General features: G+C 36.5%; 1 protein-coding gene across 1 annotated transcript in view; it reads right to left on the bottom strand.

Moving 5' to 3' along the window:
• TRIP11 (thyroid hormone receptor interactor 11) overlaps positions 1–26,666 on the bottom strand; it is a 63,821-nt gene that overhangs the window by 3,634 nt on the left and 33,521 nt on the right. The window contains exons 12-19 of the mRNA XM_007454706.1: positions 26,575–26,666; positions 25,788–25,981; positions 22,161–22,324; positions 19,974–20,077; positions 14,378–14,477; positions 1,457–1,538; positions 528–642; positions 1–103 (exon numbers count right to left, since the gene is read on the bottom strand). The exon at positions 1–103 is cut by the window's left edge and continues 14 nt beyond it; the exon at positions 26,575–26,666 is cut by the window's right edge and continues 52 nt beyond it. Coding sequence (XP_007454768.1) covers positions 1–103; positions 528–642; positions 1,457–1,538; positions 14,378–14,477; positions 19,974–20,077; positions 22,161–22,324; positions 25,788–25,981; positions 26,575–26,666 — 954 coding nt within the window. The remainder of the gene's footprint in view (positions 104–527; positions 643–1,456; positions 1,539–14,377; positions 14,478–19,973; positions 20,078–22,160; positions 22,325–25,787; positions 25,982–26,574) is intronic.

Genomic DNA, 26,666 nt, shown 5'->3' on the forward strand with positions numbered 1-26,666 from the left:
ATTGCTGATGTGGTCTCAAAGGTGTGTTGGGAACACTTTTTGATCCTCCTCCAAGCCACCCAGTCATCCACCTGGTAACACCACCCTGATCTTCATTCAACAACTGAAAGATTATTTTAAAACAGAAAAATATTATCAACACAAGAAAAGAAAACAGAAGCACTTTTACATGATTTCAGATGGTAGTAAACCATGTTTTCCAAGTCCAATTCCTAGTTTCCTACTGACAGAAGCTACATATACACTGTCATCCTAAGCACTATTTCAAATAAAATTTGAGGACTGTCATGTCTCAGACTTTAAGCATTCTGATATGAACGGTTGCATATAAGTTATAAAACATTTAAACTAATATTATACAAGCTGCACAAATCTGCTTCTTCTCTGTAGTATAACATGATTCCATTTCCACATTATTGAGAAAATTGTATTCAGCAAGTTATATAATATACAGTAAAAAAAAATTTATATGATACCAAGCATTTTAGTTATAAATGTAATCAGGATGGCATTCAATATTCAGTTACCTGTTCCATTTCCACCTTTTTGATACCTAGGATGCTTCCCATTAATCGTAACACTTCATGACGCTGATTTTTTGGTGTGTGGAAGTGTCCAGTGAAGAGGTTTCTCATTAGGACTCTATGAAAACGGAGGCAGAAACAGCTCAGGCTAACTCACCAGTTGTCTCAATATCTAGTGTATCCAAACAATAAACACTAAACATACAAATATTTAATCATATTTAAATAACAGTTATAAAAAACACTAAACAGTAAAATATTTTAAAGTAGCTTTAAAAAATTTTTGACAAGTCTAATTAAGAATATTGCAAACAACCCAAAATGTGTACCTTTAAAAACATCACTTACTAGTCACCAACTTTCTTCAACCAAATAATCAACTGAGATGGTACCTCATTAGTAATTCTCAGTGCCTGTCTGGGTTGATGTCTTAAGGAGACACTTCAGATTTTTCCCTCCGTATCCTAAATGGTGATGATAGTTCTTGTGCTTAATGGTTATGCTTATATTTCCCCATTCATTAAAAATTTGCTCATAATACCTAAATCTTTAAAATGTTAAAGATATACTACATGTATACCTAGGTTTCACACCTAATGCATTTGAGCAAGATATGTCCACTTAAGGGCAGTAAAGAGAACAAAAAAGAATGGTAAGAATAAACTTTATATTTTCTAAGTACTTTATATTGTGGTGATGTTTTAACTCTTGCCTATGGTTTTAAGAAAAAGAATTTGAGCTGGGAAAGTCTATTTAAAAACCAAGAGAAGACAAGTTACTGACCCCTCATTAAAACTACCTACAGCTCATCATTATATAAGAAAAAGAAAAGGTTTTTTGAAAACCTTAATCACATACATTTACATGTAGAAATTGTTTTTACCATAAAAGTGATTCCCATAAAGTACATAAAAGTAAAAGGCAGAGCATACTTGTCCACTTTTCCTTCTGTGCTATTTACTAAATTCATCAATTTCTTTTGTACATCATCCAGCATTTCTTGTCGGAGCTCATCTGTTTTAAAATATGTGAATAAAGAGAGTTATTAACTGAGTAAAATAGTCTGTATGAATATATAATGAGATTTATGACATCTTTACTGAGAATTTTGAATATATGTACTTATTCTAATTAGGAATACTCAATTGCGTCCACCTCTTCTTTGGTTCAGGGAATTAGGTTCTCTGGTATAGAAATTACCTAGAAGCCAGAGTATGCATTAATTCACATTGTTTACCCCCAATAAAATAATCAATTCTTTAACAGAACATTTAAAAACCAAAGGTTTTCTCATTCTCTTCAGAAACTTAACAGCAAAAAAGAGATTTTTCACCACTGCTCCTTTGCATGAAACATCTCCAGAGCCACTCTTTAATGGGAAAAAACCGGAAAGGACAATTTTAGATTTTCCTTTTTCCATTTTCCCGGCTGGAATCTTTTTGGTTGAGCTAAGAAGAGGAAGAGCAGCTAACGCAACCAAGACCATGGCTCAGAAGGCAGCCGATAGGGCAAAGTATCCTGGGGTAAATAAGCTGCAAAAAACAATTCAGATCACTGGTTCTCACACTAGGCAAGATACTATAGCTTATGACTGATTTAGAAAGATGTTTAGATTATTTTATTTTTAAATTCTTATTTATTTTAAAAGGAAGCAAAATCTGTAAAGTCTTGGCAGAATACTAGGAATGTGAACAGTACTAAAATCAAAGTCTAGAATTACAACAGGAGAGACCCTGTTCATAATCAACCATGCCATGGGAACATGGATTCCTAGACTAAGGAACTCTCAGCAAACCCATGGAGTTTACACCCATTTCCTCAGAAATGGATAGTCTGAGCTGAAGGAGATGCTTATTAACGTCAAGCTAGGTTACAAATTTCATTCTGAAAGAAATTACGAGAATGCTTTGCAGTACAGCTCAACTTTTCAAATCAAGAAACACTCACATCCCAACATGAGACAACTCTGACCTCTTTCCACAAACCTACTCTTTGAGCTATGCAGCATTTTCCTAGTGGTAGTGGGATACAAGTTTCCTTATCCAGTATATGACTTGCAAATATTTTCTCCCACTCTGTGAGTTGTCATTTCATTTTCTTGATGGTATCCTTTGAAGCACAAAAGTTTTTAATTTTAATGAAGTCCACTTTAGTTTTTCTTTTGTTGCTTGCCCCTTTAGTGTCATATCTAAGAAGCCATTGCTTAACTCAACATCACAAAGATTTACTCCTATGTTTTCTTCTAAGAATTTCACAGTTTTAATTCTAAAATGTAGGTCTATGACCCACTTTGAGTTACTTTTTGTGCATGGTATGAGGTAAGGGTCCAACTTCGTTCCTGTACATGTGGATATCCAGTTGTTCTGATACCATGTGTTGAAAAAACTATTCCTTTGGAATCCTTGTTGAAAATCAATTGACCAGAAATGTATGCTTTATTTCTGAACTCTCAATTCCCACTGCAATACCTCTGCAAACGTTTTTCCTTTTGCCTGGAAAGCTCTTTTCCTTCGGCACTGCCTATTAACTCCTCTTTACCATTCACATGTCAGTTCCCAAGTCCCTTCCTCAAAGAAGTTTTCTCTGAACCTTACAGATTAGGCCAGGTTCATCTGCTTTATGTTTTCATTCTGTCTGTACAGTACTAAAATTCTGATTTACAGTACTCAATGTATGCACAAAATGTTCAGTTTAACTGTTTGCACTGGTTTGTGGTTTTTCCACATTGCAAAAATCTAAACTGCAAAATGTAATAGGCTAACTTTTACCAAAACAGAGATGGCTGTCATAACCATATTATAAAAGCAAGGTTTGTGTTTGGAAAGTCTACTACAAACATTTCCTTTCCTGTCTTTCCAGGGAGGAATTTAAGCTTGGACATTAAGAGAGAGACAAACGGACACAGAAAGACAGACAGAGACAGAGAGAACAAGACTATTACTGAAGTCTGAGTCAGTAAAAGACATTTTAGATTCTTAATGGGCACATATATACTACGAACCATGGTGCCATGTGGGCCTTTTCTAGTACTACCTTCTAAATTAAGTAGAACTCTTAATTATTCAGAGGAAGAACAGCAAGTAAGTTAATCTCTTGTTGATATTCTGAATTAACCACCCCACTCATGAACTAAAGTAAGAGCTAGAGTAAAGATGGGCACAGTCTTCTCTTTCATCCTCCTCCACTTCTCTTCAAGGCTATACAAAGGCAGCAGAAGAAGTCAAACTTAACCTATCCCCAACCTTCCGTTTCTCTGAGACTTCCCTTCTCCTAACTACTTTCTTCTAAAATTAATGATTTTTATATTGATTACATGTCAAACTGATAATATTCTAGATACGTTGGGTTATATAAAATACATTATTAAAATTAATCTCCCTGTATCTTTCTAACTTTTTAAACATGGCTACTAAATTTATTTTTAATTATAAGTGTGGCTTGCATTGCATTTTTATAGGATAGCACTGCTTTGGAGTATAAACAGGATATAACCATTACACTGTACTGTCTCTCATTAAAAAAAGAAAAGGAAGATAAAACTGAATGATAGATATCTTCAGAGTAAAATTCACAGAGCTGATTCTGATAAAGATGATTTTAGTAAAATTAATTGGAAAAATTTAACTTTGCTCCATGAAAAACTGATCAGGAAATCCATCTTAATAAAGTTCAAGTAGAAAATATTTTCTTGATGAAAATTCTTTAATATGGGTATAACTTTTATTAAAATCTCTGTGTTCTGAAAGGTCTGATCAAAACATCCTTAAGGCCAATAATAGGGTAAAACTTCTTAAACTCATTATCAGAATACAAGTTAGTCCTGAGCTAATGAGAAAGAGAATTGACAATGTGCATATCCTTGCAGACAGGTAGAGGGCTATTTCAAATATGAGCAGTAGTTTAAATGGGTTCTGATATTTGAGTCTAGAAGACAACCTCAGAATTTGGGGGAAGGGAACTGGAAGGATGGGTTAACTAGGAAAGATTCAGAAAAGAAAAGAAAGGCAAATACTGACTTCAAAGGTCCCTACAGATTTCTCTTTTTCCCCAGGCACACCTATGCTCCTCCCACAAAAGATTCTCAATATTTCTCCATAAAAACTGCACACTAATTCAAACCACAATTTGAAATCAGAATTATATTTATATGGGCAGGCAAAACATAGTTATTCAGAAATGGGGTTTTAGCCAAATACAATAACCCTGTGAAATAACCTAAAAATATGCCAAAATAATTGTCTGGAAGTTAGGGGGGAAAGAAAGGGAGGTGGGGGTACACTTTAAAGTTGAGCAATAAAGCAACTGAGGTTGGTCTAGTTTAGGGGAAGAGTTACTCTGAATACCTGACATCCTAAAACCATATCAGAGCCTGGTCTCTGTAATACCTAGAGATGGTACCATGATCTTCATCACTTGATTTAAAATCAAAACTTAACATAAAATGTAAGTGACAACAACAAATTAGTATATCATAATTTTACATTTTATTTGCAATTAGTAACACTGCACTATTAATACTGTCTTCAGAGAGCATCATACAGTTAGGTCACACTCCTTACAAAGTCAATGGCTATTTTATGACTAAGCTCCCTTGGACAAGATTCAAGTTTATTTAACAGTCACCTGACTGAGAAAAGAAAGATGGCTGGAGCAAGACTTGAGAGTATGGAGACCTGCGTGTGAATTATGGTCTTGTCACAAGACCTGGATGTGAATCATGGTCCTGTCACCAGGGCTGGACTCTGATGCCTATTTTGTAAAAGGAGCATGCTTATCTCAAAGGATTTTGAGAGAAATCTACTGAGTGATTAAATGTGACATTTTTAACCAGTAAAGTTCTATATAAAGCATTAGTATTCATTCATCTGATTTTTTAAAATATCAGCTTTCAACCTAGCCCTAACCATTATCGATAAAATGTATCACTTTGGTCAACATTAACACTGATAACTTTTCCTCCACTTACCTTATTTGTCATCTTTACAAACTATGGCAAAGAAGTCAACGCAAGGAAAAAAGAATGTTAGAAATATGATTTTATTATAGATATGTCAGTAAATAAACTGGGTCTTGTGTCTTACTTGGACTGGCTACCTAAAAAATAAATTTAAATCTGATATATTAAATCTAATATAAGGAAATTTAGCCTCTTCAGTCAATTAAATATAATTAAAGCAAAGGCTAGAAATTTGACGGTCTTTTTATTACAGAATTTCAACTTATACAAGATCACTTTCATTATAACACAAAATGATTTTTTTTCCTAGCCCTGCCAAAGCAAGGCCTCAAAAAATTTACTGAACACTCAGATTTGTTTCTCTCCACGGAAATCTTTAGTAAAAGGCAAAAGATTTATTTGATCTTGAGAGAAACCAGAGTATACAAATGGTATTTTTTAAAGGCACCTTGTATTTATTTATATTGGAAGTTAAGACATATTAGAGGGCTTCCCTGGTGGCACAGTGGTTAAGAATCTGCCTGCCAATGCAGGGGACATGGGTTCGAGCCCTGGTCTGGGAAGATCCCACATGCCGCGGAGCAACTAAGCCCATGCATGATAACTACTGAGCCTGTGCTCTACAGCCCCACAAGCCACAACTACTGAGCCCATGCACCATAACTACTGAAGCCCACATGCCTAGAGCCTGTGCTTGCAACAAGCGAAGCCACTGCAATGAGAAGCCTGCACACTGCAATAAAGAGTAGCCCCACCTCGCCGCAACTAGAGAAAGCCCGCGCGCAGCAACGAAGACCCAACGCAGCCAAAATAAATAAACAAAAATTTAAAAAAAAGACATATTAGCAACTGCTTTGTCTTTTAACTCAATTCCTTTCAACCATTTCAACGGAATTTTAAGGTCTAGAGTATATGGTGAATGCTTTCTTGTTCCATAATTATAATTATTAATTGCAGAGTAAAAAGTAATTTTTGAAACTCCACTTCCTAGTAATGAACTCACAGAAAAGAATTTTATTAATACAGTATAACCTCATTAACTTGAATTTCAATAGATTAGAATCTGTGATTAAACTGAAATATCAATGTTGAAGTCTACTGGATTATTTGTACAGTTAAATTAGAGTTACTATGTGCATCTGAAAGAGATTTTATGTAAATATTTTTAATGTAACCAGATCAAATTTATTTTCCCTCTCCACCCTCTTCCCTCAATCCTTTAATACATTAGAATTCAGATAATTTGTACTGCATTTTTCCATATCAAAACAAATTTTCTTAAAGACTGAGTACTACAAATCAAGTTATTTTTTTTTATTTTTAATTTTTTAACATTTTTATTGCAGTATAATTGCTTTACAATGGTGTGTTAGTTTCTGGTTTATAACAAAGTGAATCAGTTATACATATACACATGTCCCCATATCTCTTCCCTCCTGTGTCTCCCTCCCTCCCACCCTCCCTATCCCACCCCTCTAGGTGGTCACAAAGCACCGAGCTGATCTCCTTGTGTTATGTGGCTGCTTCCCACTAGCTATCTATTTTACATTTGGTAGTGTATATAGGTCCATGCCACTCTCTCACTTCGTCCCAGCTTACCCTTCCCCCTGCCCATATCCTCAAGTCCATTCTCTAGTAGGTCTGTGTCTTTATTCCTGTCTTGCCCCTAGGTTCTTCATTATCTTTTTTTTTTTAGATTCCATATATATGTGTTAGCAGACGGTATTTGTTTTACTCTTTCTGACTGACTTCACTCTGTATGACAGACTCTAGGTCCATCCACCTCACTACAAATAACTGAATTTTGTTTCTTTTTATGGCTGAGTGATATTCCATTGTATGTATGTGCCACCTCTTCTTTATCCATTCAACTTAGGTTGCTTCCATGTCTTGGCTATTGTAAATAGCGCTGCAATGAACATTTTGGAACATGACTCTTTTTTTTTTGCGGTATGCGGGCCTCTCACTGTTGTGGCCTCTCCCGTTGCGGAGCACAGGCTCCGGACACGCAGGCTCAGCGGCCATGGCTCACGGGCCCAGCCGCTCCGCGGCATGTGGGATATTCCTGGACCGGGGCACAAACCCGCGTCCCCTGCATGGCAGGCGGACTCTCAACCACTGTGCCACCAGGGAAGCCCCACATGACTCTTTTTGAATTATGGTTTTCTCAGGTTATATGCCCAGTAGTGGGACTGCTGGGTCGTATGGTAGTTCTATGTTTAGTTTTTTAAGGAATCTCCATACTGTTATCCATAGTGGCTGTATGAATTTACATTCCCACCAACAGTGCAAGAGGGTTCCCTTTTCTCCACACCCTCTCCAGCATTTATTGTTTGTAGATTTTTTGATGATGGCCATTCTGACCGGTGTGAGGCGATACCTCATTGTAGTTTTGACTTGCACTTCTCTAATGATTAATGATGTTGAGCATCCTTTCATGTGTTTGTTGGCAATCTGTATATCTTCTTTGGAGAAATGTCTATTTAGGTCTTCTGCCCATTTCTGGGTTGAGTTGTTTGTTTGTTTGATATTGAGCTGCATGAGCTGCTTGCAAATTTTGGAGATTAATCCTTTGTCAGTTGCGTATGAGTCAAGTTATATATTTAATTTTTAAAGGTTCACACAGACCTGCCATATCTCAAAAGAAAGGGCCACAATTGGGTCACAATTGGGCCACAACTGGGTCACAACTGGGTGAGCAGTAAAGTCATTATAATAATTTTGCCACTTACTGAATATCATCATCACTATATACTTATACTGATATTAATGACAAAGACTTTCTAGGCTACAGACTAAACCTCAACCCATTTCTGAAAGCTCACTGTTGCAAATTAGCATGGACTAAATCTGATACAAAGAAATGTTTTGTTCAGACCACACAGGGTTTTTTGAAAAACTTAAATTACATGTCACATTAAAAAATTGGAACATTTCACATAAGTCTACATTTTTGGTGTCTCTTGAAAGACCTGAAGATCTGGCAACCCTGGACCCACATTCCTACACAACAACAGTTCAGTGAAGCTGAGAATTTGTTGCCCCCTATAAGAAGCTCTCCAATTCACCACAGTCTCTACTTAGTCCTAACTGCTCCTTTATATTATAATTTGGGCCCCCGTTTACAATTTCTGTTTGTGATCCATACTTATAGTTTCATTTCTTCACACAGCAGCTCACTCCCACCTCTGCCTTCTCGACACTCCACACCAATACAGCACACACACAGACACACGTTATTAGTCCACCAGATCTTCAGCCAGTTTCCAAATTATGACACACAGTTTCATACGAATTCCTCCCTCTGTCTAGAATGTTCTTCCCCAGCTCTTTGCCTGCTTCACTGTACGTATTCACCATTCAAGTGAGGGCAAGTATACCCTTCACTAGCCTTTTCTACCCTTCTACACCACCATTAAGAAGTAGAATGGGGGCTTCCCTGGTGGCATGGTGGTTGGGAGTCTGCCTGCTGATGCAGGGGACGCGGGTTCGTGCCCTGGTCCGGGAAGATCCCACGTGCCGCGGAGCGGCTGGGCCTGTGAGCCATGGCCCCTGGGCCTGCGTGTCCGGGGCCTGTGCTCCGCAGCGGGGGAGGCCTCAGTGGTTAGAGGCCCGCATAAAGCAAAAAAAAAAAAAAAAAAAAAAAAAAAAAAAAGAAGAAGTAGAATGGATTGCTTCTTCCTTTTGAAATAGCTTTTGCTGCATGTATGTGACCACAGGTAGTCTTCCCCTATTTCTGCTTGACTATAAACCTCCTGAAGGTAGAACTCTTGTCCCGTATCTTTGTAACTTTAGTACTTATTTTAGTGCTTGGTACACAGCACAAAACAATGAATCTGTGATAAATGAAAGAATGACTGACTTTTCTCTGGGAAGGGAGACTATCTGAGAATAGAACACAGGTCAAAAAAGAATAAATGATTTATGTTATGAATTACTCATATTATTCATATGAGGAAAAATACATAAAACATGCAAAGTCAAAAAATTCTCATATCTACATAATTTGCTTTTCCCTTTATACCTAGAAGAATTAATAAAATATACATTTAAAAGTATAACCATTAAGTTGAAAAGGGCCTAATTATTTACCTAATTGACATAGCTTTTTTCTTAACTAAAATGTTGACATTTTCTAGTATACCCAGATGTTTATATCATCACAAATAATTTTTTAACTATTTATGGCAATTCAGAAAACTGCATCTGGCATTTCTTATATGTTTCCTCTAAAATCACCACTTCTGCCAAAAACATCTATAAAGAAATCCCTCAAAAGGTTTGGGTAACAAAGCGTCTGGGAATGTATCTGGCCTATGTTCAACAGGACATTATATGTTTTCTTGTATAAATCGTGTCCTGGAAAACGGAATGTCTTTATTTAAAATAAAAACTCTACCATCCAACACCATAAAGGCGGTTCCATGAAAAACATTTTAAACTTCTTTTATATGTGTAGTTTTAAAATACATTTTTATGCTTCATATTACAGTTGGTTTACTGGGGCTTATTTTATACATTCTTCTAGATTTTCTTTAAAAAAACACTGTAAAGAAATTTTCCATTCTGAACTCATAGAAGACTTTTTTTTAAAAGCAGTCACCAAACCTTCTTAAAATAAGAAAAAATCAGTGATGGGGCCCTTTCAGATATGGCTATAAACTGGCACACAGACCAAAAGACTTCCCCAGTGCTAGAATCTAAACTTGTATTGCTTATGAAAATTTATTTTTCTTGGTGTACCATAAAATTTACCACCCTTTTGAATAATCATTATCAAAACAATAACTCTCTTGTACTTGCTATTTCAATTTTATCCAATCGTTTTCACTTAAGCAGGAATTTTTCTCAAGGATGATGGTAGAGAATAATAAGCAAAAGAAGGAAAATGTTAAATTTGGCCATGAATATAGGAAGATAACATGTCTTTTCATGGTTCAGGTTTCCACAGGTAGTATATTTTCCCATGAACGACAATTCCATAGAAATTCTGAACTCTGATCAACTCAGAATAGTTAATGAAAGACACTGTCCTATCTGCTTCATAGAGGACTAATGTCTTAAGTTTGAACAAAATCAATAAAATATAGAATGGCATGTGAAATAAGTCTTTGGAACTACACTGAAAAAGAATACTTTCAGGTAAAATGTTGAAAGAATAACTTCTAAAAGGAAGGGAAGGAGTAATTCTTCTACCAGCCAACATTATCTATTAAAATATAGCACCTATAGGATCTTTTTTTTTAATTTGTGTCTTTGTTGGGTCTTTGAGGCTGCTCGCCGGCTTTCTCTAGTTGGCAGTGCGCAGGCTTCTCACTATAGTGGCTTCTCTTGTTCCAGAGCATGGGCTCTAGGCGTGTGGGCTTCAGCAGTTGTGGCATGCGGGCTCAGCAGTTGTGGCACACGGGCTTAGTTGCTCCGTGGCATGTGGGATCTTCCTGGACCAGGGCTCAAACCCATGTCCCCTGTATTGGCAGGCAGATTCTTATCCACCGTGCCACCAGGGAAGCTTGAAGCACCGATAGGATCTTAGGGTTTCTTTCTTTTTTTTTTTTTTTTTGCGGTACGCAGGCTTCTCACTGCTGTGGCCTCTCCCGTTGCGGAGCACAGGCTCTGGACACGCTGGCCCAGCGGCCATGGCTCACGGGCCCAGCCGCTCCGCGGCATGTGGGATCCTCCCGGACCGGGACACGAACCCGTGTCCCCTGCATCGGCAGGCGGACTCTCAACCACTGCGCCACCAGGGAAGCCCCTTAGGGTTTCTTTTCATTGTTACTTTCCCTTGGTGTGTGGGTCAGGAGGTTGAGGGGGAGAAGACAAAGAACTACTTACATTTGGGGAGTAAAACCCTATTACTAGTTTAGAGCTCTGTCTGCTCAAGTTTCTTTCCTCCATGGAATGTCCCTAACCCTTCATGGGATTCTTGGAGAACTAAATATGCACTGTCTGACCAGAGTTGAGCACCACTATCTTAAACTATGAACCTATGGTGTATCTATGCCATGTGTTACTTCGTTAACTAAGCTCCTTGAAAAAAAAGGGATCCTATCTAGTATCTCACACAGCATCTAACATGAAGCCAAGTAGTTGGTTCTCATTAAGTATTTAATGCCTGATTAAGGCATCTTCATACTTTTCATACAAAGTCTGTAAATACTCGGAACTCAAAACCACAATTGCACATACACGGCACTGACAGTTATGGACTCTAAGAATGAATGAAATCATCAACAATTTACTATTTTAATACTGGTGTTATAAGCAATAGCTCCCTTTTCATATGTTTGACCAGACTGAATCATCTCATCTCTGGTGGCAATTACATAATCAAGCATTTCAAATAAAATACCACTTTTTAAAATGAGTTTCCTAATATTGTTTAAATGCTGAAACTGCATATCAACTAATCATCAACAGTCTACAGATGCTGAGAAATAAAACAATACTTTGCCTCTACGATTCAAGTCTCTATGTACTTTCTAGCAACAAAAGCCAATCTGTCTTTTTCAAAATTGTTTCTCCTGGCAAATATTTTTGCTGTCTGGCCAAGTTTTGCATTAAAAATAAAGTACAGTATTACAACATCAATCTACATTTAAAGTACTTAATGAGCTATGAAAGAAAATATACAGTGATTCTTTTGAAACAACCAAGCCAATCAAAGTTTTATTTATATTATCAATTCAAGAGTGCAGCTTTGATAAAATAAAATCACATTTGTGTTTAGAGATCTAAAAGCAATATTAAGCACTTAGGTAATAAAAGAAAACAGACTGTTAAGAAGAGCTTAGATGGCAAGAATGACTTGAAGACATAACAGAACTGTCTGTCCTTTTACCCCCACTTCCTGTCTGTGCAACACTGGCCTCTCGCCTGCCCTTTCAAATACCAGTTGTATAAGCATAATTAGAGCTTTTTCTGTGGCTAATATTAACTTTACAAAATGAGTCCAAAGTTCCTATATATTTACAATGAATTATTGCTGGTAACCTTCTACATGAAGAGGGGCCTAGGCCACCTAAGCCTTGCCATTTACAACCAAAATCTAAAAATATTCTACTACTGAGGATTTAAATGGGTGCCTAAACAACTTACTAAGTAGTGCAGGGACTCTGATAACATTTAGCAACTACAGTAAGTCACAGAATTTTTTATCTTACCATCATCTACTGGGAATGACACAGGTAGTTGTCTAAAAAGGTATGTGAACTTAAATATTACAGTAGCATGACATATATAGCAACCTTGTCACAGACCAAGGAGTTGCTTCAGAATACTGCCTTTTTACTTTCATTAGTCTAGCCCTTCCCTAGGATATCAATTCCTTGGCTAAAACCTTGGGTGCTCAGTACGTCTCCTCCAGGTTGCCCGTATGTCTTCCAGATAATGTTGTAGTTACATTGGCTTTCAACCTAACTAGACTGTTTTCCCAACAAACACTCCCTCCGGGAAAGGGCAACCATTTCAATACTTAGGGCGCAGCACAGAGGATACTGTCCTATCTTCAAAGGAGATATACAGAACAAAATACAAGTCAGATTATAAACAACTGTTTTCCTGACAAGAAGAAATGCAGTAACATGGAAAGATTATGAATTTTGGTCAAGGATAAAAGATCAGTTTAAATCTCAGTTTCTTTAACTTATAAAATGGAACTAATACTACCTACTTTAGAGTTTCTTGTGAAGAGTAAATAAAATATGAGAAGACTAAATAATACAGTATATGTTATATAAAATGCCCATGATACTCAATATATAATTGTTTCCTTATTGTCCATTTCCAGCCCCTCTATTACATTTAGAGTTCTAAGGCTGGCCGAATCTTACAAAGCAAACAGAGGACTTTTAGTTGGGCACTAATTTGCCACAGAATCAAGTTTTCTTGAGGACAATACCTCACATGATCTTATTATTATTTTTTATTCCTAACAATCTCTCATCTCCTGTCTCCTGCTGGTTTTAGGCCAACTTCCTCAGCTTGTCCTTTGGTATCCACACTTCAGTGATTTGTCTACTTGCCTCCGTAATGTCCAAGTCACTGTTTTATTGTCTGACGGTATTTGTGCTGCACCATCTCCTACTTTTTCCTATTTCTAACTCTATTTCATGTTAGGGGGTACTTCTTAATTACTTCATTACATGCCTTGGTACTATTGTGCCTAACCCAGACTCCTACAGTTGACACACTTCTAGCTTCCTATCACCTTTCCAATAACCTTTAATCATTATCTACTAAATGTAGCCCTAGAATACCTTCAACTTCCTGGGGACTATTACATCAGAGATTAAATGAGAGCATGCCATCTTTGTCAGCAGTTAAGAGTTAACAGAGCACTATGAACCACCTGATTATCTGAGGCCCAACTGATAATCCTAAACACAGGACTCACCCTTGGGAATTGACAGGGCCTATGAGATAATTTACAAGCATCAAAAAATACATGCCTGCATGTAAAGCACCATCTATAATCATAAACAGCTAGTTACAGCCAGACATTCATTCCACAAAAAGTTACTCTTTTACCTGAGAACACTGCCTTCTCTAACATATCAGACAGCTTTAGGCAGGATGACCACGGACTGAACAGGGAAAAGTTATACCATGACAAGTCGAGTCAGTCGAATCAATCCCTTTGATGGTCAACAGGGTGACAGACAGCACAACTGGACTGCCTCAATATTCCGGAAAACTAACTGGACAGCCAGGGCCAACTTATGACTTTGGTTTCACTAGGACCAGATTCAGATCAAAGCAAACTGGTCATGGGAGATGGAAATGGAAGTCACAAACTAATGGCAGTTGGTCTCACTCGACTATACCAATGCATGGTGGGAAACTACATCTGATTCAATACTAGTGTTGTAGGGGAAAAAGAAAAAGGAAAAAAACCTACTTTGTTTTTTAAGTTCTTCAATTTGTTCTTCCTTTAAATCTAACTGTTCTGTAAGTCTTGATGCTGAATCCAATGCAACATTTGCTTCATCCAAACGCTCCTGAGGAAGAAAAGTTCATTAAAAAGCAGCATGCAAAAACTATTTCACAAACTATAGGGCTGGAAGACATCTTAAAGTCAATCAACCCCTTTCAGCTAAAGAAGCTGTATTTCTGTGACCTTGGGCAAGTTCATTTGATACTAATAAGTATCAAAGATAGAACCCACACTTCACAACACAATAATGTCTCTTTCAGAGAAACTAAATAAAAAAGAGAATGCTATTTAAAGACAACATGGTGACAAAAGTTTAAAAAATGACAATAATAAGAATAAAAACTACAAAAAAACCCCAAAAAGTCAAGAAATATAGCAACAAATTTTTTTTTTTTTTGCTGTGTTGGGTCTTCGTTGCTGCGCATGGGCTTTCTCTAGTTGCGGCGAATGGGGACTACTCTTTGTTGAGGTGCGTGGGCTTCTCAATGCGGTGGCTTCTCTTGTTGTGGAGCTCGGGCTCTAGGCGCACAGGCTTAAGTAGTTGTGGCACGCGGGCTCTGTAGTTTGCGGCTTGTGGGCTCTAGAGCACAGGTTCAGTAGTTGTGGTGCATGGGCTTAGTTGCTCCGTGGCATGTGGGATCTTCCCGGACTAGGACTCGAACCCATGTCCCCTGCACTGGCAGGCGGATTCTTAACCACTGCACCACCAGGGAAGTCCCAACAAATGTTCTTTTTTAATTTTGGCAAGTCTGACGGGTATAAAGTGATGTTTCATTATTACTTTATTACTTTAATTTTTATTTCTCTAACTATAATACATACTAGTGAATTTGAGTAATTTTTCATGTTTATAGGACAGCTGGATCTGCTCTTGTGCAAAAATCTTTGCATACCTTGCCCATTTTTCCATTGAGCTGTCTTCCTCTCATCCGTTTGTAAGAGCACCTTATATAGTAGATATGAACCCTTTGTCATCAGTGCTACAAATATAGTCAAACATGTCCTACTTTGATTCTTGAGTTTTAGTCTAGGTTAGGCTCCTCCCTGCCCTGAACTGCACACGTGGTCTTCTAGATTTTCTAGGAAGCTATTTTTCTTTTCTAACATTTATATCTTTAAAATAGTATTTCTCAGTAGGAGTTCTTTCAACATTCCTGGCCTCTGGACACTAAATGCCAGAAGACCCACCCACAGTCACTGTAACAGCCAAAAATACCCCCCAGATTTCCAGCACCACTCCCAGTTGAGAATCCTTGCTTTAATACAGTTGGAATTTACTTTTGTATATAGTGTAAGATAGGGGTCCAATTTCATTTTCTTCCATATAGACAGCCGGTTGTATCTACTGTTTATTAGATAACCTACCCTTTTCCCCACTGAACTGAAAGTAGTTTAGGGTTTAGTTTTAAATTTAATTCTCAAATATAACCTGGGCTCTATTTCTGGATTCTCCTTCTGTTCCACTAATCTAGTCAATATGGTATTGATTTATGGCTCTATTTTGACATTTAGTAGGCAAGTCCCTCCTCATCATTATTCTTTCACACAATTTTCTTGGCTATTCTACAGGATTCACCCACGTAAATGTCAGGTCAAGTTTCATCATCTTGAATTAGAGTGTGATAGCTTTTTTGATATATCATCTTGGATAGGCTAGTCCCCAGTTATCCAGTCAAACTTAAGGTAGGTATTGCTGTGAAGGTATTTTGCAAATGTAATCAAAGCTCAAATCAGCTGAATTTAAGGAAGGCACATTATCCTGGATAATCAGGGTGGACCTAATTGAACCAGCTGAAACTCCTTGAAATCAGGACTGAGGTTTCTCCATAAAAAAGAAATTCCATCTGTGGACAGCAACTTCAGCCCATGCCCACAGAGTCCATCCTGCTTGTTATTTTTTTTTTCCTGACCACCTGTGGACAACAGCTTTGGCCCACGCCTATGAGTTCCAGCCTGCCTATGATGTGATCCTCCCATTTTGACTGCCAAACCTACCTAACTTGCTTAGCCAGGCCCCACAATGTTGCCAATTCCTTGTAACAAACCTCACAGGTATCCATATATGGTATATACATCAATGTATATGTGTATGTGTAAGTATGTGTGTATGTATACATATGTGTACACACATACACATCTTACTGGTTCTGCTTCTCAGGTTGAACCTTAACTGATGCAAAGAGAGAATGAAACAAAAAATTTTAAACAAAATCAACAAGATTAAATTTAGTGTAAAGGAAATTTAAACAAACTTTCGAATGACTTTGTTAACCTCATAGCATTTATATTTAAGAAATAATTAAAGCTTAAAAAAACTACACTAAGACGTTTTTGAAAATTAACATTTAGATTTCATTATTCTTTCTACCATTTTTTTGTTTTTTATTTCATTAATTTCAACTTTTATCTTTACTAATTCCCTCTTAGTTTCTTCTGATTTATTTTGTTGTTTTTCTAAATATATATTGCATTAAAAATTTTTTTAAATAGAGCTAGTTTAAAAAGAAGATCTGGACTTCTAACAGTATGACCAGCTAGATATTTTGGTCCCACTGAAAACAAAAGCGTCAAATAAAATATCTTTTTAATGTGTTAATGAGCTAATCAGAAAGTAAGCATAAATGGTGAAAAAACATATTAAAAGATGCTTGACCTCATTACTAGAAATGCACATTAAAACCATAAGATAGCCCTTCCCACCTACCACACTGGCAAACACTTTAAAAAATTCTGATAATGCTAGCATTGCCGAGGATGTAGAACAAGAACTCTTAGTACCACTGGCAGGAGAAAATTAGCACAAGTGCTTTAGAAAACAATTTGCCCCCAAATCTAATAAAATTGAAATTGCCCATATATATCCCATGACTCAGCAATTCCAATCGAGATACACACCTGAAACTCTTATACATGTGCACCAGGAGATATAAACAAGGAAATTCATAACCACATTGTTTGTATGGCAGATAAGGGCAATGTCCTTTACCAGCAAAATGGGTAAATAAATTACATATTCATGCAAGGAATACAGCAGTGAAAATAATGAACCTTCTAACACAGTAACTACACAGTTACAGCTGAAACTCATGAACATAATGCTAAGCAAAAAAAGCAAACCTCAGAAGAATTCCATTTACATACAGTTCAGAATTCCATTCATACAGTTTAAAAATATGCAAAACCAAACAATGTACTGTAAAAAGATGCAAATCTATGTGATAAAACCATAAAGAAAAACAAGGGGGTAAAACACATAAAAAGTGGTAAGAAGGGGAGGAGATGTGGAGGGATGCTTACGGAACTTCGAAGGGTGACATTCTTTTACTGGGTGGTGATTACGTGGGTATTCGCTGTATTGCTATTCTTATATTTTATACGTATTATCTAAATATTGTTTTCCAGTCACTGAACATTTAGTAAAAATTTTAAAACATTATGGAAGTATGTCTTCAATTATTTAGAATACTAATATGCCTAAACAGCATATTCACCTCTAATGACAGATACATAAATTTTATTACTTTCCAACCAGCTATCACCAGAGTCTACTTATGACTCAGAAAAGTTTATCTTACATCAAACAGCAAGTCACTGTGGTGTCTCTTCATGGGGTTCATTTTATTTATTTCTTATATATAATATTTATAGGCATGAAATACAGCATAATAATAAAGAGAAAACTATTTTAAAGAATTAAGGTGCAATATGGTCACCTTATCTTTGATAAAGGAGGCAAGAGTATACAATTGAGAAAAGACAGCCTCTTCAGTAAGTGGTGCTGGGAAAACTGGAAAGCTACATGTAAAAGAATGAAATCAGAACACTTCCTAACACCATACACAAAAATAAACTCAAAACAGATTAAAGACCTAAATGTAAGGCCAGACACTATCAAACTCTTAGAGGAAAACACAGGCAGAACACTCTGTGACATAAATCACAGCAAGATCCTTCTTGATGCACTTTCTAGAGAAATGGAAATAAAAACAAAAATAAACAAATGGGACCTAATGAAACTTAAAAGCTTTTGCACAGCAAAGGAAACCATAAACAAGACGAAAAGACAACCCTGAGAATCTGAGAAAATATTTGCAAATGAAGCAACTGACAAAGGATTAAGCTCCAAAATACACAAGCAGCTCATGCAGCTCAATATCAAACAAACAAACAATCCAATCAAAAAATGGGCAGAAGACCTAAATCGACATTTCTCCAAAGAAGATATACAAATTGCCAACAAACATATGAAAGGATGCTCAACATCACTGATCATTAGAGAAATGCAAATCAAAACTACAATGAGGTATCACCTCACACCGGTCAGAATGGCCATCATCAAAAAATCTACAAACAATAAATGCTGGAGAGGGTGTGGAGAAAAGGGAACCCTCTTGCACTGTTGGTGGGAATGTAAATTGATACAGCCAATATGGAGAACAGTATGGAGAACAGAAACTAAACATAGAACTACCATATGACCCAGCAATCCCACTACTGGGCATATACCCTGAGAATACCGTAATTCAAAAAGAGTCACGTACCACAATGTTCACTGCAGCACTATTCACAATAGCCAGGACATGGAAGCAACCTAAATGTCCATCAACAGATGAATGGATAAGGAAGATGTGACACATATATACAATGGAATATCACTCAGCCATAAAAAGAAACAACATTCAGTTATTTGTAGTGAGGTGGATGGACCTAGTCTGTCATACAGAGTGAAGTAAGTCAGAAAGAGAAAAACAAATACCGTAATAGCTAACACATATATATGGAATCTAAAAAAAAGAAATGGTTTTGATGAATCTAAGGGCAGGACAGGAATAAAGACAGAGATGTAGAGAATGGGCTTGAGGACACGGGGAGGGGGAAGGGTAAGCTGGGACGAAGTGAGAGAGTAGCACTGACATATATACACTACCAAATGTAAAACAGATAGCTAGTGGGAAGCAGTCGCATAGCACAGGGAGATCAGCTAGGTGTTTTGTGACCACCTAGAGGGGTGGGATAAGGAGGGTGGGAGGGAGACGCAAGAGGGAGGGGATATGGGGATATACATATGCATATAGCTGATTCACTTTGTTATACAGCAGAAACTAACAACACTGTAAAGCAATTACACTCTGATAAAGATCTTAAAAAAAAAGATACAGCAAAAAAAAAAGAATTAAGGTGCAAAAGAAAAAGATCTAATGGGATAATACACATTATTTTAATCCATGTGAAATAAAGTACCCAATATATTTTGTTGAAAACAGAAAATTATACAGTTAAAATTTTACATTAATTGTTTTTAGTGATCTCTAAAATGCCCACCTGTGCTAAAAACTTAAATCTCATATTTGCTGTGTCTATGCTAAACTATAAGTAACATGAGGGAAATCCTGAATATCTTATTCACTGTTATGCCTCAGTGACAACATTTACTAAATTAACTGTTTAGGAAAAAAAAAAAAAAAATTAACTGTTTAGGAGATTATTTCCAAGACAAAAATTCTACAAGTAATTGTTTTGTGCATAATAAAATTTACAAGAGTAAATTATTTCAACCAACCTGTAATGATACTAGTTTTCCTTCCAGATTTTCTGCCTTTTTCTTCCATTCAGCAACAAGTTGCTTGTGTTTTTCTAGTTCAGCAGAATACATAGCTTTTTCTTCTAAAGAGGAAAAAAAAGTTACATTAGTATTTTGTAATTGTGTGATAAAATTAGAATTTTAAACCACTTGAAATTTTAATAATTCAACAAAAATAGTTCAAATGTCTTAACAAGAAAATTATATATGCCTTAGTGATGACGTTAACTGGAATTAAAGAAATGAGATCACTTTCCTCTGCTTAAATCCTTCTCCACCTTGTCCATCTTGCAAACTTTCCCTCCCTTCAGAACTCTACTCAAATACTTCCTCTTTAGCAAAGCTTTCTCTATGGCCTCAGTACCATACTATTTTGTACACATGTCCACTCTAGTATTATACAGAGCAGACCTAGAGAATTCTTACGTGTAAAATTCAAACTTTCAACCATAGGAGTAACCCTGACATGTACGTATGTACAAATGTAAAGTTTTGCTCAGGCACAAAACTGTAACTTCTTTAACTTCATTAGCCTCACTCACATCCTCTAACCGCCTGCCCCCTCATTAGCAGCTCATGCATTGCCAGTAATTACAGAATGTACGAGTTGACAAATGGATGGGTGAATGATCTAAAGGGGGTAAATCTGAGGATGGGAGGTAGATGTGAAAAAGCATATTTGGTTATCGGGGTACGTGTGCTCTGGTCACTATTACTATGTGCCTAGAAAAGTACTTTCCACCTGAACTAGAAAAATGCAGTTACCTTAAAGTATAGATGAACAGCTAAGAACAAATTAAGCAATACTTCAAAAGAGAGTAATTACTGATGATTAACTCTCTGAAGTGGATTCAACCTCCAACCAACATCTCAACACCTATCTTTTTCTTCCTACGTGTGCCTCTCTCTTCCTTTGTATTCCCCTTTATCATGTGATCCTCCTTACTATGTTACCCTCATACTTCCCTCACCTCTCGCCTTAACTAAAGTATCATAATTTGACACTAAAAAAATGTTTTTAATAATTAGTATATACAGTTTATGTTCTCTACTCTTAACTGTAAAAAAAAGTCTAATTTGTTGATGGCTACTTATCTTCTCCCCCTACAAGTGGGTAACCTTTCAAAGATTTCCCTATGCCTAATCTAAAATAGCACTCAAGTCAAAATTCCCAAAACTACAGCTGATCTGTGAACAACACAGGTTTGAACTGCATGGGTCCACCATATGTAGATTTTTTTCAGTAGATATACTGGAAACATTTTTTGGAGATTTGAGACAATTTGAAAAGGCAGATGAACCACATAGACAGAAATACCAAAAACATTAAGAAAAAGGTTATGTCACGAATGCTTGAAATACATATAGATACTCGTCTATCCTAACATAGGCAGAAGGTGAGTGATAATATAAATTTAACAATATGTTAGTTTTCTTAGTGTTTTATAACTTTGCTTCCAAAGAATCACATTACCATAAGGTATGCCTCTCTCTCTTGTAATTGGAGAAACTGCATATCAGCCTATCATCACAAGTAAGCGGTGTTTTAAAAAAATGTAACAATGTTTCCAGTACTATATTACGAATATGACTATATTACTGTATACCATAAAAATTTTATAACCACTCATTAGTGTAAAGGTTAGGCTATCATAAAGCAATAATATTGCTACTTCTTCATTATCAATCACGAATCATTATACCTAAATATGAATTTCTTTTTCACACATTTCATTTTTGATGTCTAGTGTTAGTAATATGTATAATATCTACAGTGTTTTCTATCATATAAGAGAATACTGATGTAGGTACTAATAGACAATTCATCTTGTAAACAGATGACATAAACTTATAGTATCAATAAATACAGTACAGTGAAGGTACTTTCTCTTCCTTATGATTTTCTTAATAACATTTTCTTTTCTCTAGCTTCCTTTATTGTAAGAATACAGTATATAGTACATATAACATACAAAAAAATGTGTCAATTGACTATGTTATTAGCAAGGCTCCTGGTCAACAGTGGGCTATTAGGAGTTAAGTTCGGGGGAACTCAAGTTATGGATTTTCAACTGCATGGCGGGGTAGGCATCCTAACCCATGCATTGTTCAAGGGTCAACCGTACAATAACTCTTCTTCAATGAAAGACTGGCCATACAACTGACCGTGCTGGAAATGCTCCAGGACCATCTGCAGGTTGGAGAGTGACAGAGCATACTGCTTTACTTGTTCCTGAGACATGGAAAGCTGTAGTGCAGTTTCATCCCTTTGCTTGGATGCCACATTCAACTGTTCCTGCAACGACTCTACCTGTAAATTGGCCTGATGGCTTTAAACAAAAAGAATAAAAGTCAAACTGTTTCTATTTAGACACTTTGACAGGATGAAATACCTTCCCTACATTTTACTGCACTAAATGCAAGTTATATTCAAAGTATTTAGATACTTTAACAAGATGAAACCTCTTCCCTATGTTTTTTTTATTGTGGTAAAATACACATAACATTTACCATTTTAACCATTTTTATGTGTATAGTTCAGTGGTAGTAAAGTACACTCGCATGGCTGTACAACCATCACGACCATCCATCTCTAGAACTTTTTCATCTTCCCAAGCCGAAACTCCATACCCATTAAACAATAACCCTCTCTCCGCCCAGTAACCACCATTCTACTTTCTGTCTCTATGAATCTGACCTTCCCTACATTTTATTGCATTAAATTCAAGTTAAGATTTCAAAGAAACTTGAAGAGTTCCTCTGATCTTCGTCCTCCCTGCTTTTGTTAATTCAATCATCCTTCCTGTGAAGGTGACTTTGAACAAATGGCAGTCATTTTAAACACAGAACTGGGCTAAACAAGGTATGTCAGCTTAAGAAAAATTTTAAAATAGCCTGCAACTTTTGTGTTTTGAGGCTAAAACTCTAAGATGTAATTTATCATAAACTTGTAAGTTGTAAGGGATCTTGGAAGTCATTTTGTCCAGCTCCAACCCAACAAGCAATGGATTCTGATACCCCCCTTGCTTTTGGCACTCACAATCCTAGTGAACTCACAACTTTCCAAAGGTTATCCCATCTTTTACTGCCATCTTTCTTTCTGCTTACATTAAATATAATAACCCCTACACCTGTCCCAAATCAGAGATCCCTAAGAGAATTACAGAACATCTATCCAGGCTTATGTCACTGAGGTACTTCCTTAATGTACAATTATTACATACAAAATATTGCAACAGCCTTTCCTGGGTTTTTAATATCCAGTTAAGTTCTTATTCAGAGCAGGCCAATAAAACCCATTAAGAGCAGCTCACTTTGAAGAAACTTTACCCAATAGCACCCTCTTTTGGAAGGCCTCTTTTGGAAAAGTCCTCTGATAACCAGAGGACTTAACTCTCCCCTCTTATGTCCCTGGACTTTACTCAACTTTGCTGGTTAGCATATCACTCAAAGGGTGATCGTAAGGATGAAATGAACTGTGATGTCATTCAAAAAGTTAATAAATACAACAAGATGTTACTATTGTTAAGGGCTCAAAACACCATAATCTGATTCTGTAGATTTGAGTTACTTATACACCAAATATTTACTGAACATCTATGAAACTATGTGTAAGAATGTATACTGTGGGACGAGTGTGACATAAATGGCATCATTCCTACCCACTGGTGGCCTTACACTTCGTTGGGTGGCAGAAAGTGTAAAACAGCTCAACAATTACAAATACCCCTAAGAAAAATACAAGTGCCCTATGAAAGACTCAAAATATTATGCAGGTTCAAAGGAAAAACATCACACTAGGGATTGATTTTGGATTTGAGGAGTGGGGAGCTAAACAAATAATTCATCATGAAGTGCTATTTGAAGAACAGGTGGGATTAACAGAAAAACAGTGGGCCCAAATCATGACAGTCTAACCTGGTTTTGAAAAAAGGAGCAACAAGACCACAGCCCTACCTACCGAAGGTTATTCTGCAGTTATTATAAATAGTAAACAAAAATAGGCAGAGATTAGAAACTATTTCAATTAGAGAAAATAAGGGCCTGAAAATTGAAAGGAAAGATGATCAATCTTATAGACTAAGGATGTTTTGCTATTTCTGCCAATGTGAAACACATACACAAATGTTCACTCACTGTTTTAATTCTCATTTTAAACAAGTTCTTCTTCTGAGTCTGAAGGTACAATAATACATCCTACAAAGGGGGTAAGGAGTTCACCCTCAGAAATACTCTCTCTACTGGCCTATAATCTCTTTGCGGAGATAATATCTACTATATCCTTATATTTCCCTCAGTACCATACAAGTAAAAAGATAAAAAGATGCACATACAACTAATGGGAAGATAAATGGACATGATTTTTTGGGAAGATTATTTTGCAGTACATTTCAAACATTTTAAAAACAGCCTTTCAATCAGAATTTCCATTTCTCAAAATTTACACTAAGGAAATAATCTGTCATCAACACAAAAATACCTATTTGGGGTCATCAAAACAGCACTCTTGGGCTTCCCTGGTGGCGCAGTGCTTAAGAATCTGCCTGACAATGCAGGGGACACAGGTTTGAGCCCTGGTCCAGGAGGATCCCACATGCCACGGAGCAACTAAGCCCGTGTGCTACAACTACTGAGCCTGCGCTCCAGAGCCCACGAGCCACAGCTACTGAGCCCGCGTGCCACAACTACTGAAGCCCGCGTGCCTAGAGCCCGTGCTCTACAACAAGAGAAGCCACCGCAGTGAGAAGCCTGTGCACCACAACGAAGAGTAGCCCCACTCGCCACAACTAGAGAAAGCCCACTCTCAGCAATGAAGACCCAATGCAGCCAAAAATAAAATAATTTATATAAAAAATAAAACAGCACTCTTAGTAATTCTGAAAAGTTCAAACACTCTAAATGTCCAATAATAAATGAGTGGGTTAAAGAAATTATGGCAAATCCAAATAATGGTATACTATGCAGCCACAAATGATATTGCAGGAACATATGGCTTAATGTGTACTCATATTCATATTATTAACTGATAGAAGCAGGTTACAAAACAGTATAAATAGTATGATCTCAATTTTGCTTTAAGAAAATAATATGTAATATATACACACATATACAGAAGCATACAAAGGCACAAAAAAAGATTAACTCTGGATGAGTGAGTCTGTGGCTTTATGTTATTTTGGTTTATGTGAGTTTCCTGAAGTGGAAAATATGTTCTTGTAATAAGAAAAAAAACAACAACACATTTTATTGAGAGAAATAAAATTTAAAAATATATAAGCAGGAACCTGGTCACTCAAAAGTTCTAACAAGCCAGGAGTTAATTCACATTGACCTAGGCCTTTCCCTTGCTACTTCCTTTACTCTCTCCTTTATAATATCCAAACTTTGTTCAACCATAGATCACTTGACTAAAAATTAAATCACATAAATTAAATTAGTTCTTGGGGAACCTGGCAATGCTAATTAAATCAGTAAGAATTTAAGTCTAGCCTCCTAAAATGATGAGAAGCAATTATCTAGGATAACAATTAAGATTTGGAGAAACCTCAGTTTGAATGCCAGATCTGGATAAGGGTTACAAACCCAAGTGTGAAACCTACATGTGCACTTTGTGTGCCTGACCTTGGGAAGGATATTAAACCTCTTTACCCTTAGTTTCTTAGTCTGTAAAATGGAGATAATGAATTTTGTGAGAATAAAATAAGGTAGCATATGAAAAATTCTGAGTCTGACACTCAGGAAGTATTTAATTAACGTTAATACTAAAAAAAAAAAAAAAAAAGAAAAAGTTACCTTGCATTTTCCATTGCATTAGAGGATGAAACTAGCTTTTCCTCCAGTGCTGTTACTTTCTTTCTTAGCTTAGCCTCTCTATCTTCTGCAGCCAAAACTTCACGGGTGTAAGAATCTTCTGATTCTAAAAGATGGTTACGCAATCTCTCTAGCTCCTGGTTTAAGCGTAATTCTTTGTCACGTAAATGTTGAACCTAGGTAGAAGACATTTCTTTTATTTTTCTTCCATAAAATGCTCCCCCTTTCCCCTCCTACAAGCCAGTCTGTTATCAAGTCTTTCCCCATTATTGAAGTGTATTAATTGTATATTAATTTCTCACACTGCAAGATATATTTATGCTAAGAAAAAAGGCTCCTGAAATCATCTTGAATATTCACTTGGAAGGTTTACTTTGTAAGATCTCATTCCCTGTGGCTATAATGGAAAATGGAATTGTACACAGTACTAGGCTTTTTGTGACAGGCCACTTTTTCAGTAAATCTCATTTTTTTCATACTTTGTGGGTAGGAAATTTTTCTTATATCCAAGATATGCCATCTTTTTCTTTTCTTGAGGTATAATTTAATTTCAGGTATAAAACATAATGATTAGATCATGGTTTTTGCTTGAAAACTGAAACAGAACGCACTGTGGGAGACCAAAATCCTACTAAAGCGCATCAGAGTAAGACTAAGAAAAAATCACCTAAGAGAAATTCATTTTAATTGATAATCTTTATAGTTTTCTTATTTAAGAGTTATTAGACTTAAGTGTTTGAATCACTATTTCTTTAAAGTGAAAGTATACCTCATTCTGTACAGCAGTGTTTTCCATTTGTTTCTGTTTCAGGGCCAACATGACTTGATCTCTCTCCTGCTGAAAGATTATTGTCTTCTCTT

Source organism: Lipotes vexillifer, unplaced genomic scaffold (genome assembly GCF_000442215.2).
Source record: "Lipotes vexillifer unplaced genomic scaffold, Lipotes_vexillifer_v1.1 scaffold1126, whole genome shotgun sequence".
Classification (NCBI taxonomy): Eukaryota; Metazoa; Chordata; class Mammalia; order Artiodactyla; family Lipotidae; genus Lipotes; species Lipotes vexillifer.